Consider the following 15,703-nt stretch of genomic DNA (forward strand, 5'->3'; position numbering starts at 1 on the left):
TCCATCAACCGTTGAAAGGTTGCTGGCGCGTTACAAAGGCCGAATGGCATTCGCTGCCATTCGAAAAGGCCGAAAGGTGTACAGAAGGCCGTCTTGGCACGATCACCCACCGCAACAGGGACCTGGTGATACCCGCTGGCTAGGTCCATAGTAGAGAACCAGTGGGCTCCTGTCAATGCATCGAGGGACTCCTCGATGCGAGGAAGAGGGAAAGCGTCTTTGCGTGTCTTCGCGTTTAGTTGGCGGTAGTCAACACACATGCGGAGACTACCATCCTTCTTTCGGGCCAACACTATAGGGGACGCATATGGGCTACAACTCTCAGTGATAACTTGTGCCTCCATCAATAAATTGATATGAGCCTTAGCCATCTAATATTCCGATGTGGGGATACGCCTGTATCGTTGTCGAACTGGCGCCTCATCGACTAGTGGAATCTGATGAGAGAGGAGGTTAGTACAACCCAGGTCCCCATCATGGGAGGCAAAGATTCCGCTGAACCGCTGTAGCAAATTCCGGACCCTTTCCTGGTCTGAAGCCTCCAAGACAGAGAGGTCAATTTCCTCAATCTGGGATGGTACTGATGATGTAACCATCTGGGAGGCAACAGTGGCCATCACAGTGTTGACCTCGGTGACACTTGCGGGCAAACTCACCACTTGCACACAACACAAACTTCCCAAATCGGTGCGAGGATACAGTAACACATCTTCCGTGCCCACATTAACTATCGGTATGTAGCTAGTACTACGGCTCACCCGGATCAGAGATGGCGAGGCCAACAAGCCCGCAGGAAGTCCTCTGTCCGTGGGCTCAAACAATACCGAGGTGTCGGAAAACTGTGCTGAACATGTAGCAGCTACCATAACCATAGTGCCACCCGGGATACGATGGGCTCGGCCTCCACGGACTTTGACCCTCCCTGGCCTTATGGGGTGAGTTTCTGCAAAATGACACCGCTGTAGGGCCTCAGCAACAGCACCATGAGCCTGAGAGACAGAGGGCAGTCCGAAGAGGGCCAGACCATGCTGCCCAAAAAGCTCATGGTAGCATTTATTCAAAATGTTCATGCCGAGCACACCAGGTGCCTGGAGGCCAATCCCCCCAGGTGGGTCTCTCACAACCAGAACACCGCACTGTGCTATGGACTTTCCACAAAGCTCAACATCCAGTTCTAAATAGCCGACGTAGGGTATGCTCAGCCCATTGGCTGCCCGGAGCTGTAGCCATTGACAAGAGCGCAGACGGTCAGAGCCCCAGGGTTCAAAGTGATTCAAAAAGAAGGTCTCGGTGACGGTAGACACCATTGACCCGGTGTCTATTAGGCATGGTACCGGGACCCCACCAATGAGTACATCTAAATGGGGACATGATGAGATTAAGCTAGATCCGACGGACACATTACTCGAGCCAGGCAACCCCCCACCAGAACTTTGGCTCTGCAGTTCGGTGGGTGCTAGTTTCCCGCCGACGGACGAGGTGAAACCTGTCCATTGCTCCTAGGGTGGTTTGCCGAGAAGGCCTGGGCATGAGGAGGAACCCTTGGCCCGTCACAATCTTGGGCAAAATGGCCAGGCTGTTGGCACCGCCTGCATATAATGGAGTTGCCACGAGGCCTTTGATAAGGGCGCTGTAACGTGGCAACACTCTGGGACAGTTGATTAAGCTGCTCTTGTTGACGTCTCAACATGTCCTTTAGCTCTGATAGTTCAGACCCCTCTGTGGAGCTGCTAGAAACGGGCATATGACCACCATGCACTGCATACTGGACACCATGTATGGATGGAACAGACTGACTGCGACCCCTCGCGCCACCCGGCATGCCCTCGTGCTCCCACCTAATAGCCTCTGCTCTGAGCTCTAGCATGGTCATGGTTGGCTGGCGTCTTATAAGCTGCTTAAGTTCCCTCCGCAAAGCACCATCGATAACATGTTCAGAGAATTGATCGCGCAACAAAACCTCAGCATTCACCAAACCATCGGGTGCACGATGCTTTACTCTATTCATAATACTCATCAAAGCCAAAGAGAACTCCAACAAGGTTTCACCATCCTGCTGCTTCCTCGAAAAGAAAGCCTCTTGCAGGGCTACATAAGACTGAGAGCATCCGTACAATTCCCGGAGAATACTTTTGATCTTTTTGGGATCATTTCTATCGGTGCTCGGGCGATACTTTATCTCCTCTCTGGCCTCCCCTTCTAACTGATCAAACAGAAAGAAAGCTTGATCATTCACAGAAAGGTGACGTGCCCGCATGCATGCCTCTGCCTCTTCAATCCATTCATTTACCTTAATCCCTGACTTTCCTTTAAACATGGGACACTTTCTATCACGGGGGACGAACACCAATCTCTCTGCCACAGAGGCCCCAGGCTCAGCAAGTAAGGCATCGCCCGAAGGTGCTGGATTCGGTCTTAGGTTCAATCTCTCATTATCTGCTTTAAGCTGTGCCACCAATTCCCTCAGCTCTTGTAGCTCTTCTATATTCATGGCTAAACTATGATTTACCTGTGCCAGCGAGGTTTTTGGTCCACTGTAAAAGGAGCACAGCAGCCAACTGCTACGACGGTCAGGACAACTGCTGTTTTTGCCAACATACACTCACGCAGACAGAGAGAAAGGTCAATCCAAATACCTGAAGTGAAGGGAGAAAAAATAAAATATATATATATATATATATATATATATATATATATATATATATATATATATATATAAGTAAAGTACAACCTATAAATATCGGAACATACGCCTCTGGTGTTTTTAGAAAGTCATCCTGCCGACAACGCCAAATGTGGCATTAAGGGGAAAAACAAGCTAACCGAAAACGCCACCCTAGGGATTGCACCCAGGGATATACTGATCAATTAAATCCAAACAATTATATAGCACACACGTTCGTTGACTGACTGCACCAGAGACGAAGTTCCAAAAATAGGTTGTTTTTATTAACTAAAACATGTGTGTTCCACATGTAACAAACAGGATAAATGAAATCAATTGGTATGTAGGGGATAGACAGGAAATAACGAGGAGACAAATTGTGGCACCTCCCGACACAAAAAGCTACCTCAGAATAAATAAGGTGGAGACGGAAGCCATTGGCTGTGACGGCCCTGATCATTACAAAGGGCTCTGCCCCTGCGTCTCACCACACAGGCATACAGCAAACCTGAGTTTGGCAATGTATCTTAGATAAAAAAAATCTATTGAGGACAACGATTTTACAAGTTGATCGAAGTACAAAGCGTCAAATATAACCCAGTGATTTGTATAGTTAGATAGTACTGCTGCAGAAGGAGACCCAATACGCAAGCTTGGACACACTTCTTTCTGAAGCAATGATAAGGAACCAATTCCCTAAGAAAGTAAGACAAATGTGCAAAAACAGTCACTCTCACACTTTGTCAGTCTCATTAGGACTTAAAAGAGACATACCTGACGATATCCAGGGATATTTACCCTGGATATCGTCAGGGTAGAAGGGATATTTGATACCTTTAAATTTGCTCACAATATGAACTGAGGGGAGCATATACAAGGCTTTTAGGCCCCCCACAGGAAAGAGCAGCCGTTTCAGACATGTGGGGACCAGGTGACACACAACTCCAGTCCAAGAGGCTTACAAACATCAATGTATTATTTGCAAATCAAGTTTTTGATCAGCAAAAAGAAGACAAAAGCTAACCACAAAGTTGAGCTATGTCCAGGATTTTAATCTCCTGCCCCCGTAGTGAGAAACTCTCTCCAACTCAACCGTGGGGAGGATCTGTGTGTCCCCACTGTTTTCGTTGGTTATCATTCATTTAGTATACATAGCCAATAAGGCTTGCACCTACAATCAACAAGCCAATGAAGCTTGCAGCTACAATCATAGAACATGTTTTATAACAATATATCGTTAACACTACGCATACACGTAGGAAATATCTAAGTAGGGATTTGCGGAGGCTGTAGGGGAGGGACATCCGGAAGAGTTTTACAATGAGGCTACCCTGGTGTCTCTTGGCTGTTTTATCATTAAAATAATATAATTATAACACAGAGAACACAACTTCACTCTGAGAAAAACTTAAATAATTTGGACAAACAATGTTTTTTCAGTATGCATTTCATCAGTAATGACGCGTTTATTTGGCATGTTCCAATAAGAATAGCGCAGGTGAAAAAGACTGATAGGAGAAGGTTGTGCCCTGCCCCTGCCTCTTCAAAATATGAATTAAAAACTGTCTGACTGTAATAGGCAACACATTAAGAGAGCGAGAGATTATCATTTATTATAGATTATCAGGGCGAATTATACCTTTAAAGGAGCTGCCTGTAAAATAAAAAGTGATGGACAACAGAAATAAGTGACTCGTAATAGCAAGGAGTGGTGGGTATGAATGACCATACTCTCAAATGGCTAATCCAGGCAATAGTGCCTATTGTATGGGTTGGGGAAGTACAAGCCAAACAAAGCATTGAGGGGAAGAGTTATTAGCCGTCTTTGAGATGTATATTTATATCATTTTCAAAAATGTCCTAGATATTTGGTAGATGTGTCATGGATAATGGGATATGTAATGGTTATTTTAAGCTTCTAGATCCAGTTTTCCAGCACTTAATAAAGTGTAATATTTCGAAAAAGGCAAAGCCATCTGCCTTCTCTTAGTGAGCATGCGCTATGAGAATCAGTTTTCCGAGTTGATTGTCACTGCCTGTGTATGAGCCAGTGAGATTTGTATTATGTATTTCTATATGTCTCTCTAATCTATGAGGTATTCAAATTATGTCTTTACAAATTCCACCAAAGCCATTTATTTTTCTAAAACGACCCAAAACCAATCCTTAGCACTTCCCGCTTCCCCCGTATAATTCCAAGACAAGTAGGCCATATTGCCGTAAATGTAAAGCTATATATATTGGGTCTTTATCGACACTATATAACAATATAACGCCGTGAATAAAGGGATTCATACGGTTCTCTTGTCCGTTCTGTTGTTAGGATATCAGTCCCTCCAGAAAAAAGCGATCATGTGATCGCATAATTCAACGCATAATCAGCGAGTCCGCATATTCATGCGGGGGGCGCATTTTTTTAAATATGCCGCACTTTCACCGCATAAAGCAGCCATTTCCCCCTGTTGCCATGGGAACGTCATGGAGTGACGTAATTACGCGTCGTGAACGTCATGGCAAACCCTGTGACGAAGGCAAGATGAAGCGGTGTCATTTGCCAACAAAGATAAGTGCAAAAGACCGTGCAAAGCAGTTTCCCGGATTGTTACACGACAGTGGGGGCAAATTAATTTGCACTCTGTGCAACTGCGTGTTGGACCACAGGCGGAAGTCGAAGCTGGAAAACCACTTTGCCGCAGCCGAACACGCAAGGATAGTTAAAGAGATGGACTTTGAGAACAGGGTGTTGGGGGAATCACTTTTTTCCCCTCTTTCATCAAACCGCAATTTTCACAAGTTCCCGCAATTAAATCTCATAAAATTGCATAAATATGCCACATATTTCATCGCATTTTTGTAGAAAACGTGCTGCATAATCAAGGATTTTTGGCCGCATAAATCACAAAAAAACACCGCATTTTTCTGGAGGGACTCGGATATGTGCGATCTGTTTGTTGTTGCTTTTGAAATGACAGATGCTTTTGAAAACCGCCGGACTCCGGTGACGGTAGTAAGCTTAATCATCTGCTCATTCCAATCGCTTCTTCTGATAGCTTGTAACCAAAGACGTCTTCTGTTTGCATTAAATGGGGTGCGAGTTGATGGTATCCTGTAAAACTTCTGCGTCTTATTAAAACTGTTTGTGCACAACAAGACATGATTGGGGCTCTTGTCTCTTTCTGCATAACATGCGCTTAGAGCGGGGAGTGACGCAGACTAATAATCCCTCCGACTCCTCTGTTGCTAAGCGACGTCATCGTCTTTGGCAGACTATTTCTCAGCTGATCACACTACGAATGCTGGTAACAAATAAATTGTAAAAAGACACACCGTGTAAATTTGTTTGGCCTAAAGACGTGTCTAGTTCACCGTCATGCAGGCTGTGTTCAGTAAAATAAATAGCGATGTTTTAATAATTTTGATTGATTTCATACAAATCAACAAGCCTCTGTGTGAGTGTATCCGAGGTGCGTGTGGGTTCTTGATTGACCGATTTTCAAATACCAAATACTTCTCAGCGAATATTGAATAGTATTTTTGCCAGAAATGCACATCCCCAGTACTTACCATTGTACATATGCTAAGTGGCATGCCAGTGGAAAAACGGTAGGTGCCAGTATAAATTGGTAATTACCATTTTACATGAGTGGCATGCCAGTGGAAAAACGGTAGGTGCCAGTATAAACTGGTAATTACCATTTTACATAAGTGGCATGCCAGTGGAAAAACGGTAGGTGCCAGCCAGTATAAACTGGTAATTACCATTTTACATGAGTGGCATGCTAGCGGAAAAACGGTGGTTCCAGTAGGAAATGGAACTTCCATTTATCATAATTGGCTCGCCAGCGGAAAAACGGTTGGACTAGCCTTTATGCCATGATACCACTGGATCATGTCGGTATAGAAAGGTTTATGACACTGGATCAGTGTTAAATGATAGGAACCTCGCTATATATATAACCTTGCATGGGCGGCAGTAGCTCAGGAGGTAGAGCGGGTTGGCTGGTAACCTGAAGGTTGCTGGTTCAATCCGGCTCCTCCTAGCTGAGTGTCGAGGTGTCCTTGAGCAAGGCACCTAACCCTGACTGTTAGCTCCCGACGAGCTGGCTGTCGCCTTGCATGGTTGACTCCGCCGTCGGTGTGTGAATGTGTGCGTGAATGGTGAATGTGAGGCAACATTGTAAAGCGCTTTGGGTGGCCGATGGTCAGAAAAGCGCTATATAAATGCAGTCCATTTACATTTACATTTAACCTGTAGGCCTACTTAAATTTTTGGGTTAAACACCAATAAGAACAAACTTAATATTTGGCCTATTGAATAGTTATGAGCTGAAGCAGTCATACAGTAGGCTATATAGGCTACGCTACTAGGACACCTTGATAAAACACAAGTGGAATTTTTTTTAGACAGTCAATTTAGGGAACTGCCTCTGTAGCCATAACTATAGCTCTAAATCTCTGTTATCGATTAGTCAGACCTGTTACCGCTCCTGAACGGCAGTTACCGCTCCTGAGCGGCATCTGCCGTTCCAGAACGGCATGTGCCATGGTATGTCAGTGGTCGCGGTGGCACATGTCACAGGCCAATGAATGATCTCGGCGCTACTGGAGATCTGTGTCACCCAAACAGAATTTGTCACACACCCTTTTTCCCCACTTTGTCACAGTATTGGCACATCCTCTGTCCCGTTTCATCCATCTCTGTAGATTTATTTGTAAAGATGAACTTACTTGCAATAACTTGTAAATGCCTTTTTCCTTTTTTACTGCCGGGGTCTTTTCTTTCCTCACTACCAACACTGCTCTCACACACATTAAAAACCTCAACCACTAATAACAACAGGCTGGTAAACAGGTATTATACCTGATCTTCATTTCCTTTTCTGGCTCTCAGTCGTCAGAATAGTGATTGTTTGTATTTTGTCTGTATGCTCTTGTCTTTTATAGCACAAGTGTTACTGTGCAATTTCATTGACACTTTGCAGAGTGTAAAAATCTCCTTTTAAGCCCTATGTTTTAACTTCACTTCAGTGGGTCATGTTTCCAATTAGAGCCACTCTATAACTTCCAGCTTGGCTCGAACCTTTCATGACCTCCCCTATCACCTAAAATATAATCTTCTCACAGGTTTATCCTTTCCACTACATAAGGCTGTCCCGCGCGGTGCTCCTTGTCTGGTGTGTGAGCCGCTTCATAGTGAAGTTCTGCCTTCACCAAGCCGTAAACATACCTTCTAACCAATTGAACCATTTCAGAACATAAGTGGGGGAAAAAACACAACAACCATAGAACTGCCAGTTCGGATTTTAAGGTGCTACTGTTTACCTAGCCTTGCATGAATTAGCACCATCCTACCTGATGGTCCTTCAATCGAGCCCCCTATCTTTGGAATGGTCTACCATCTGTAATCAGGGAAACTGACTCTACTGAGATATTCAAAGACAAGCTGAAAACCTACCTACTATTTTACTCTTTTATTTGGCCTAGAGGCGCACTAAGCTGCTGTTGCACTGGGTTTGCTGAGATTGCTGCAGATGACTCGCACTATATTAGCAGTGGTGGGTAGTAACGCATTACAAGTAACGCAAATTAGTAAAAAAGTACATTTTTCGGCTGACGAGTACTTTTCACGTTCCTTTTTTAAGTCTGTAATTTTACTCTTACTCAAGTAAATATTTGATTTAGAATTCTACTCTTTACTCAATTACATTTTCCATTGTGCTTTCATTAAAATTAGTATTTTGATTAAAACATTATCTTTGTTGACTGTAATACAAGCGTACACGTTAGCGACGCGCTTTCCCTAGGTTGCAACGTGAGTCGACCGTTACGTTGGGACTGAGGACTAGAAACGCATGGATGCAGACGCGCAGAAAGATATTTTCGCCAGGGGGTGCAGAGTTACGGTCCACGTAGGGCAGGCTATAGTTTATATAATTCTAAAGAAACTATGTTACACTGTATTCTGCAGACCACTCACAAACTTGTTCGACATTGTCGTGTCTGGCTCTGTGAGTGTGCGTGGGCTGGATCAATCTGATTGCCCAATCAGCCAACCAAGTCAGTCTCGTTTGTGTTTAATTGGTTGTGTTCCTACAAAGCTCTTGCCTTTTGTCACATGCACAGAGCTTAATGCAATTGCTTTTTGTACAACTTGTGAAGAAATGTTTTAGGAGTGCATCTCTTTCTCTCCCTCACTCACTCACGCATTCTAACCAGCCGCGTGCCGTCCATATGGGCAGGTGGGGCGGCGAACTCCCTGCAAAAGCATGCTCCCAAAAAAAATTGGTCCTCAGTAAATCATTGCTCCAAGTTTATTGTTAATAATGTGATTGTCACATTAACTATCTATAGTTTCTGTAGGCTTTCCGACAATTTTTGGTCTGTTGATATCAAATTGATGGTGGTGATTCTAGTTGAGTTTAACGTGTCATGCAATGTGGGGCGGCGGAGCTCAACGACCGCGTCCCTCCGTATGTTTCTCGCATAACCCTGCAGGCTGCAATAAGAATTGCAATCAGCGATATAAGACGCCCATATGGTCGTAAAGTAGTCTGCCCCATGGTCATATTCTAGGACTGTTGTTGTTTAAAATCACTTTACTCCGCCTGTATCTTTCGGCATTGAAGACTATTTATTTATTTATTTATTTCAACAGGTATTCAAATTGCATACCTGATTTCATACCTGATTTGTTATTGAGAAATATCTGATTTCAAAAGTGTTGTTATTGAGAGATTTGCACACATCGTCGGGCCAAGTTCCAAATCGAAGGTCTGCTTGATTGATGACTTGTATTTCTACTTTTCATGTATTTGCAATGCACTCGCTAAGCCTGTTGTTAAAATAAAATATGGAAGAAATAACTTCCCTATAAGGGACATCATATGACGAGTGTTGCGGATGGCACTTCAAAAGCGTGCAGTAACATTAGGCTATTAGTTTATTTCTTACTCACAATTAGTTTAGTTAACATGTTTTAATGTAGCTCAAAATATATATGTAAAAAATATATATAAATTGTGGGTGTGGTCATACGCAGTAGTTTCTGCCACACCAAAATGAAGGGGCACCGCATGCTACTGATTCTTTTTCACTGATCCAAGCACTCCAATACAAAAATGTAAAGTAACTTGTAATTTGAGTAACTTTAAAACAAAGTACTTTTTTACTCTTACTCAAGTAGGTTTTCAAATTGGAATATTTACTTTTACTTAAGTAGATTTTGAAGGAGGTAATTTTACTTTTACTTGAGTATAGATTTTCAGTACTCTACCCACCACTGTATATTAGTGGTTGAAAACATTTTTTATTTGCACCCTGACTGGATGCCTGGAATTCCCAGAAGGTAACCAGCCTGCTCACCGGCCACCACCCTATCACCAAGACAACAGAATTGCCTTGTCAATTATTTCACCCATTGCACTCCTCACCATCCCAGGAAGGAGGATGCAACCACTCCTAGGTGGATCTCATGAATATATGGCCTGTGAAGCCCTGAGACTGTAACTGTGATTAAGGGCTACATACAAATACCTTTAATTGAAATGAGTATGGTGGCGCAGCACCACTATAGCATTGTTTGAGGAGATCCCTGATATAGGTAAAACCCAATTTAACGCCTTTGTTTGGCTCCACAAAATGATGACCTCGTTATTATAGTATAAACATATAATTCTGGGAGTGCGTTAATCATGATTTTCCCACATTGACTGCTCGTTGACTGCTCAGTGAATGACCTGGGATGGGAAGCCTATTATTTGTATCAATCTGACCTCATGTGGCGACACAGATAGCCAGAAGAGCTCTGTGATTAATTAACAACACACCCGTAAACAAGCTTTGTAGAATACTTTAGATTTAGCCGAAGCCTGTGATTAATATGAAACAACAAAGGGCTTTTTATTTGTAATTGGCTTATTGCTGACAAATCTTCTTGTAAGCTTCTTCTTACAAAGGGCGCCGCAGGAAGGCATTCTAATATTTCACTATCAAAACTACACCCGACTATAGATTAGACACAGACGTTTCATTTGTTTTTTAGGCAGTTCTGTGCAGAAATCGCCCCTCTAATCGGGGTCCATGGTCGCACCACGTTACATCCATATAGGCACTATGTCAAACCGTGTTATATCGCGGTTTACTTGCATTTTATTTGTATCAATTTGGGAATTCAAACACGTACGCAATGTCGGCCTAGTATGGGGTCGATTAATGTGGTGTAAATTAAGCAGAAGGATATGCCCGTTAGTGGGTCAAAAGCATGTTTTCCCTATCGCTAGCCCTGATATTAGCAGGTAAACTGATCAAATGTTTACACTTGGGTAGCAAAATACCATAGCCGTCTGAAAATTGTCTGAAGAGGAACTGGTCTTTTTTTTTTTTTTTAAGCAGCTGCCACAATCACTAGGCCTGAATAACTGCTGCCACGAGACCGGATGCACTTTGTCAGCATAACACCATTGGGGATTCCCATGGTTTTATGGACACTGGCATAGACCATCCCTACAACACCCCACTTCTCCTCCTAGTTTCTCCACATAAACCCTTCCTTAAAGGGCTCATGTCATGCCACCAGGTGTGCCACCAGTTAATCACACCCACACTTGGTGGCATGGGCCCTTTAAATATTTGATGTTTTAAAGCTGCTGAATAGTTCTTAGATTGTATCTTGTTCAAATGTAATGGTTTAGTTTATTCAAAGGTGGAACGTCAAAACTCTCGCTAATCAGATGAAAGCATCCTTCTTCCTTGCTATCACCCTGTGGGAGATATCAGCAATTAGATAGTACCGTCTATGTCTTCTGCCTATTTGTTGGTTTCCTTATGTTTAAGTTCTTGTTTCTGTTAGTTGATTCCATTCATCTGCTCTGACCCAAGTAATGTTTTGTTCCCTCTGCAATGGTTTTCAAATCCTGCAACTACTGACATCTACATTAAAGACTGTATTTACCCATTCATATATACACAGACATTATATGCTGCAGCAGGTAGTAGCAGGCTTCTCTGAGCAGTAGCAGCTTAGATAAACAATAGATAAAGGTTATCAGCCCTTCAACCATTTCCAAAAAAGACCAAACACATCCATGCAAACCCCTCACACACACACACACACACACACACACACACACACACACACACACACACACACACACACACACACACACACACACACACACACACACACACACACACACACACACACACACACACACGTTTCATTGCAGGTATAAAAGGATCTGCTCTTACTTCAAACTATACATGAATAATCTATACGCTTGGGTCACTTTTTGAATTGTCTGTTAATCATCTAGAGATATATATATATATACATATATACATACATACATACATACATACATACATACATAACACATTTACACAAGATAAGTATCTAGATTCAACAACGGTTCTAGAATTTAGAATGTCTCTCGATACAATAAGCAATGTGTTCAAGCCGAGACCCATGCAGTGTTGTGTGACACCTCGCTAGGCTCTCAGAGGACTCCAAGTCCCAGAGAGATTAATATATATGCTAATATACCTATATCTTCATGTATCATCTAACGGGACGTGTACGGTCTCTGAGCAGCAACACGGCTCTGAAACGGAGATGTGTGATTTGGGCTTGAGCTTTTTTACACTTGGGGGCATTTTTGAAAGATCCCCGCTGATATGTGCAAACACTAACAGGTTGCAGGTTTGAGAACCACATACTGTACATGGTTTGAACAATCTCCAAGAATGGGAGACGTAGACTGTGGTCTACCTGTTTTCATTGCTAAAGATAATGCTGCAAATCATGTTTAATAATCATATGGCTTGTCGATCAGAACATATCATGAGATTTATGTTGCTGATACTCCGCAATCTTCAGGTAGTTGCAGTAAAATCATAAATAAAAGTAAATATGCCGTAACTGTGGCTAATAAATTTTTTGTTTTACCATGTTTCAAACCTAACAATTTCTCCCCATAATGACCAATGATTTCCCAAGTAATTGCCCAACAATAACCAAAAAACCAAAAAACCTTATTAACAAATACATTCCTATTCTCCAACGCTTCGGAATAGAGGCGGTCAATGTGAAGTGAATTCACAATGTTCAAGCCCTATTGCAATGGTTTTGCGTGGAAATATTTCAAAACAATTAGCATTTTACATATTTCCAAGGCCATAGAAATAAACCCGCTCTTTACAACGTGCGGACGTTCTTTATCACTTAAAACAGCACAGTGCAACAGATTGCAGTTGTTCACTGCTTTAGTCTGCTCTCACTAGATAGGTCTACTTTTTTGAATTTAAAAAAAATATATTGTCGCTGTGATCATGGAATAATAATAGTTTGTCTGAGGCAATAATATGTAACGTATGTGTTGAGAAGGGATACAATACAATGAACATAAGAAATATGATCATGACTCAAAATGTGAATTTGATCTGAGGAAGGAAGTCGCTTTCGTGATGAGAGTTTTCGAGGCCATAATGTGCTATAAACCATTATGCTTGTTGAACCAACCGATTTACGGGCATTGCACAATGGACATACTACACGCCTTACCAACTATCAACTTAGATATAGAGAGGTAATTTGAAATTGACTTTGAACAATATGAGCCTATACAGTGTGCCAATGACACAGACACACACAGCAAACCACTTTAACTAAATATTAAATAGAGTAAAGTAGAGAGGGTTTGAATGCCTACAAATTATTATCTTCTCATTTGGAAAGTAAAGCTGTAGACAATTAAGGTAAAGCAGTTCAAATCTTGGCAACCAACGTGGTTATTTTGGGATTACAGTGGAGCTATGGAAAAAGTTAAGCCGTAACTCTGTTTAATGTTCTGTAAAAACTATTCCGGACTAGTACAAAATAAATATTAACGAGATCATACTAAGCTATGTGTTAGCAGGCTTGATGTTACCATAACCATTGTTGCTTTTGTCAGTCATTATGACGACAACTGGTCCAACAACAATAAGCCCAGAAATGTTCCATTCTCTGTGTGTGTGTGTGTGTGTGTGTGTGTGTGTGTGTGTGTGTGTGTGTGTGTGTGTGTGTGTGTGTGTGTGTGTGTGTGTGTGTGTGTTAGCAACTGGTGAATCTGAATTGACATGCTTTCCTGTTTTTGTCTAACCTCCCCACACGCACGTGTGTGCCTGTGTGTTGGCACACACACTATCACTCTCACACACACACACGGAACAAATACATCTAGCTGTAAGCAGTTAAAAAAGGGTGGTGTTGACCTAATCAGTGGGTGGCACTTGAGATAATTTATGGCTAGTTGGATAGCGTACTGCCTCTCTTGTAAATCCTTGGTGTTCTGAGGGTAAAGACTTTCTCAACTAGCTTCAGGTTGAACTTGTAATGCCCGAGACCTGGAGGCCCAGTTAAAACCACCCCGCCCCTGGGCACATGAGCCCTCGCACATGACACCAAGATATCCACACTATTGGAAACATGTAACACTGGCAAGAGAAGAGGAGGAAAACAAAAGCACATTCAACGTAAGACCATATATTCAGCAATGACCTTAACCCATACAGCAAATTGTAATTTTGTTCTTTGTCATGGACTTTCCCTTAAATTAGGGCTTATCGGAAATATAGATGTACCCATAAAGGTACATTTGTTTAACTGTTAAAGGCACAGTCTGCTCTCTTGAATTGAAATAGGCAGCAGATGCTGAAGAGAACATGACAAAAATGAATTGACACTCAGTGTGATCATATTTTGAAGTGACAGTGTGGTCATATTTTGTGTTTCATCTCTGGAGTTCTCATCGGCTGAGATCAACCAGCACACATTTCCCACAGAAATCGTACACTAAAACCGGGGAGATGTCATCCTGATCACTTCTCACATCAAGTCAAGAAATGTCTCACTGGCTTAGCAACATACCAGGATATCTCTCTCTCTCTCTCTCTCTCTCTTGCTCTCCCCCTCTCTACATATTTTGAGTATGAACAAGGCTGATTGCAATATATCATGATAGAACAAAAGCAGGAGGCAGAACCCTGAAATATGACGTGTGTGTGGGTGTCTTGGTGTGCGTGTGTGTGTGTGTGTGTGTGTGTGTGTGTGTGTGGGGGGGGTGTCTTGGTGTGTGTGTGTGTGTGTGTGTGTGTGTGTGTGTGTGTGTGTGTGTGTGTGTGTGTGTGTGTGTGTGTGTGTGTGTGTGTGTGTGTGTGTGTGTAAACACAGGCGTTTCACATAAATGGACTGTACCTTTTTGAACTACAGTATTTGAATATTGAACGTTCTTGCCTGTTCTGAGTGTATCGATGTAGTTACATTATAAAACCATGTCCAGTCTTACCTGTCAGAAGCACTGCAGGTAGGATCATACAGTAGAAGAAGCCTATGACCAGCTGGAGCTCCATGTTGAGGAGCCGTGCTTCGGCACAGAGCCGTCACGAAGCCTTCAGAGGCGGACCAACAACTCGTTGCACACTGCGGGCCAATCCTCCAATAAACCGTACAATAATATGTAGTGCACTACATGTTTAAAAATAAAACATCAATCGTCGGTTCAACTAGTTGATAAACAGTCCGGCTGAACGATAACACATTTACTCCCCGGTGCGGTCATCGTAGATCGGAACTGCGTAAAAAGTTTGTGTAAAAAGTTGGAAGTGTTCAATACACTTCTTTCTTTGGTGTCACTTGAGCTAGAACCATTCTTTGAAATAAAATTAAGCAGCTCAATTTATATGCTTTAGATTTTAAAACCAAGTTAGTCCGTGGGTCCGCCCCAGCCTGAGCCTGCCTGCGTGTGTGTGCGTGTGTGTGTTCTCCTCAAGGCGTTCCTCCTCGGTGATGTTCCAGAGTGGAAACTATGATTCAACAAGCCCTCTGTGTGCTGCTGCTGCGGACCTTCTCTCTGTGACACCCTGCTATACTGACGCCATGCCACCTCCCTGCTGCTGCACAAACACTACAAAAACACTGTTTTTGTAGCAGACCCATTGTATGAAAGGGATTTTCTTCACATATTGACTCAAAGGAGCATAGTAGGCAACACGTGTAAAAAC

At 42.7% G+C, this 15,703-nt stretch overlaps 1 protein-coding gene across 2 annotated transcripts in view; it reads right to left on the minus strand.

Moving 5' to 3' along the window:
- The window catches only part of piezo1 (piezo-type mechanosensitive ion channel component 1), a 90,965-nt gene extending 75,484 nt beyond the window's left edge, over positions 1-15,481 (minus strand). For both annotated transcript variants that reach the window (XR_009529148.1, XM_060072404.1), the window contains exon 1: positions 14,989-15,481. Coding sequence is in view for 1 of the 2 variants with exons in the window: in XM_060072404.1 (XP_059928387.1) it covers positions 14,989-15,052 (64 nt within the window). In the remaining variant the exon portion in view is untranslated. The remainder of the gene's footprint in view (positions 1-14,988) is intronic.
- Positions 15,482-15,703: the final 222 nt, after the last annotated feature.

The sequence above is a fragment of the Gadus macrocephalus genome, chromosome 15 (assembly GCF_031168955.1).
Source record: "Gadus macrocephalus chromosome 15, ASM3116895v1".
NCBI classification, from domain to species: domain Eukaryota; kingdom Metazoa; phylum Chordata; class Actinopteri; order Gadiformes; family Gadidae; genus Gadus; species Gadus macrocephalus.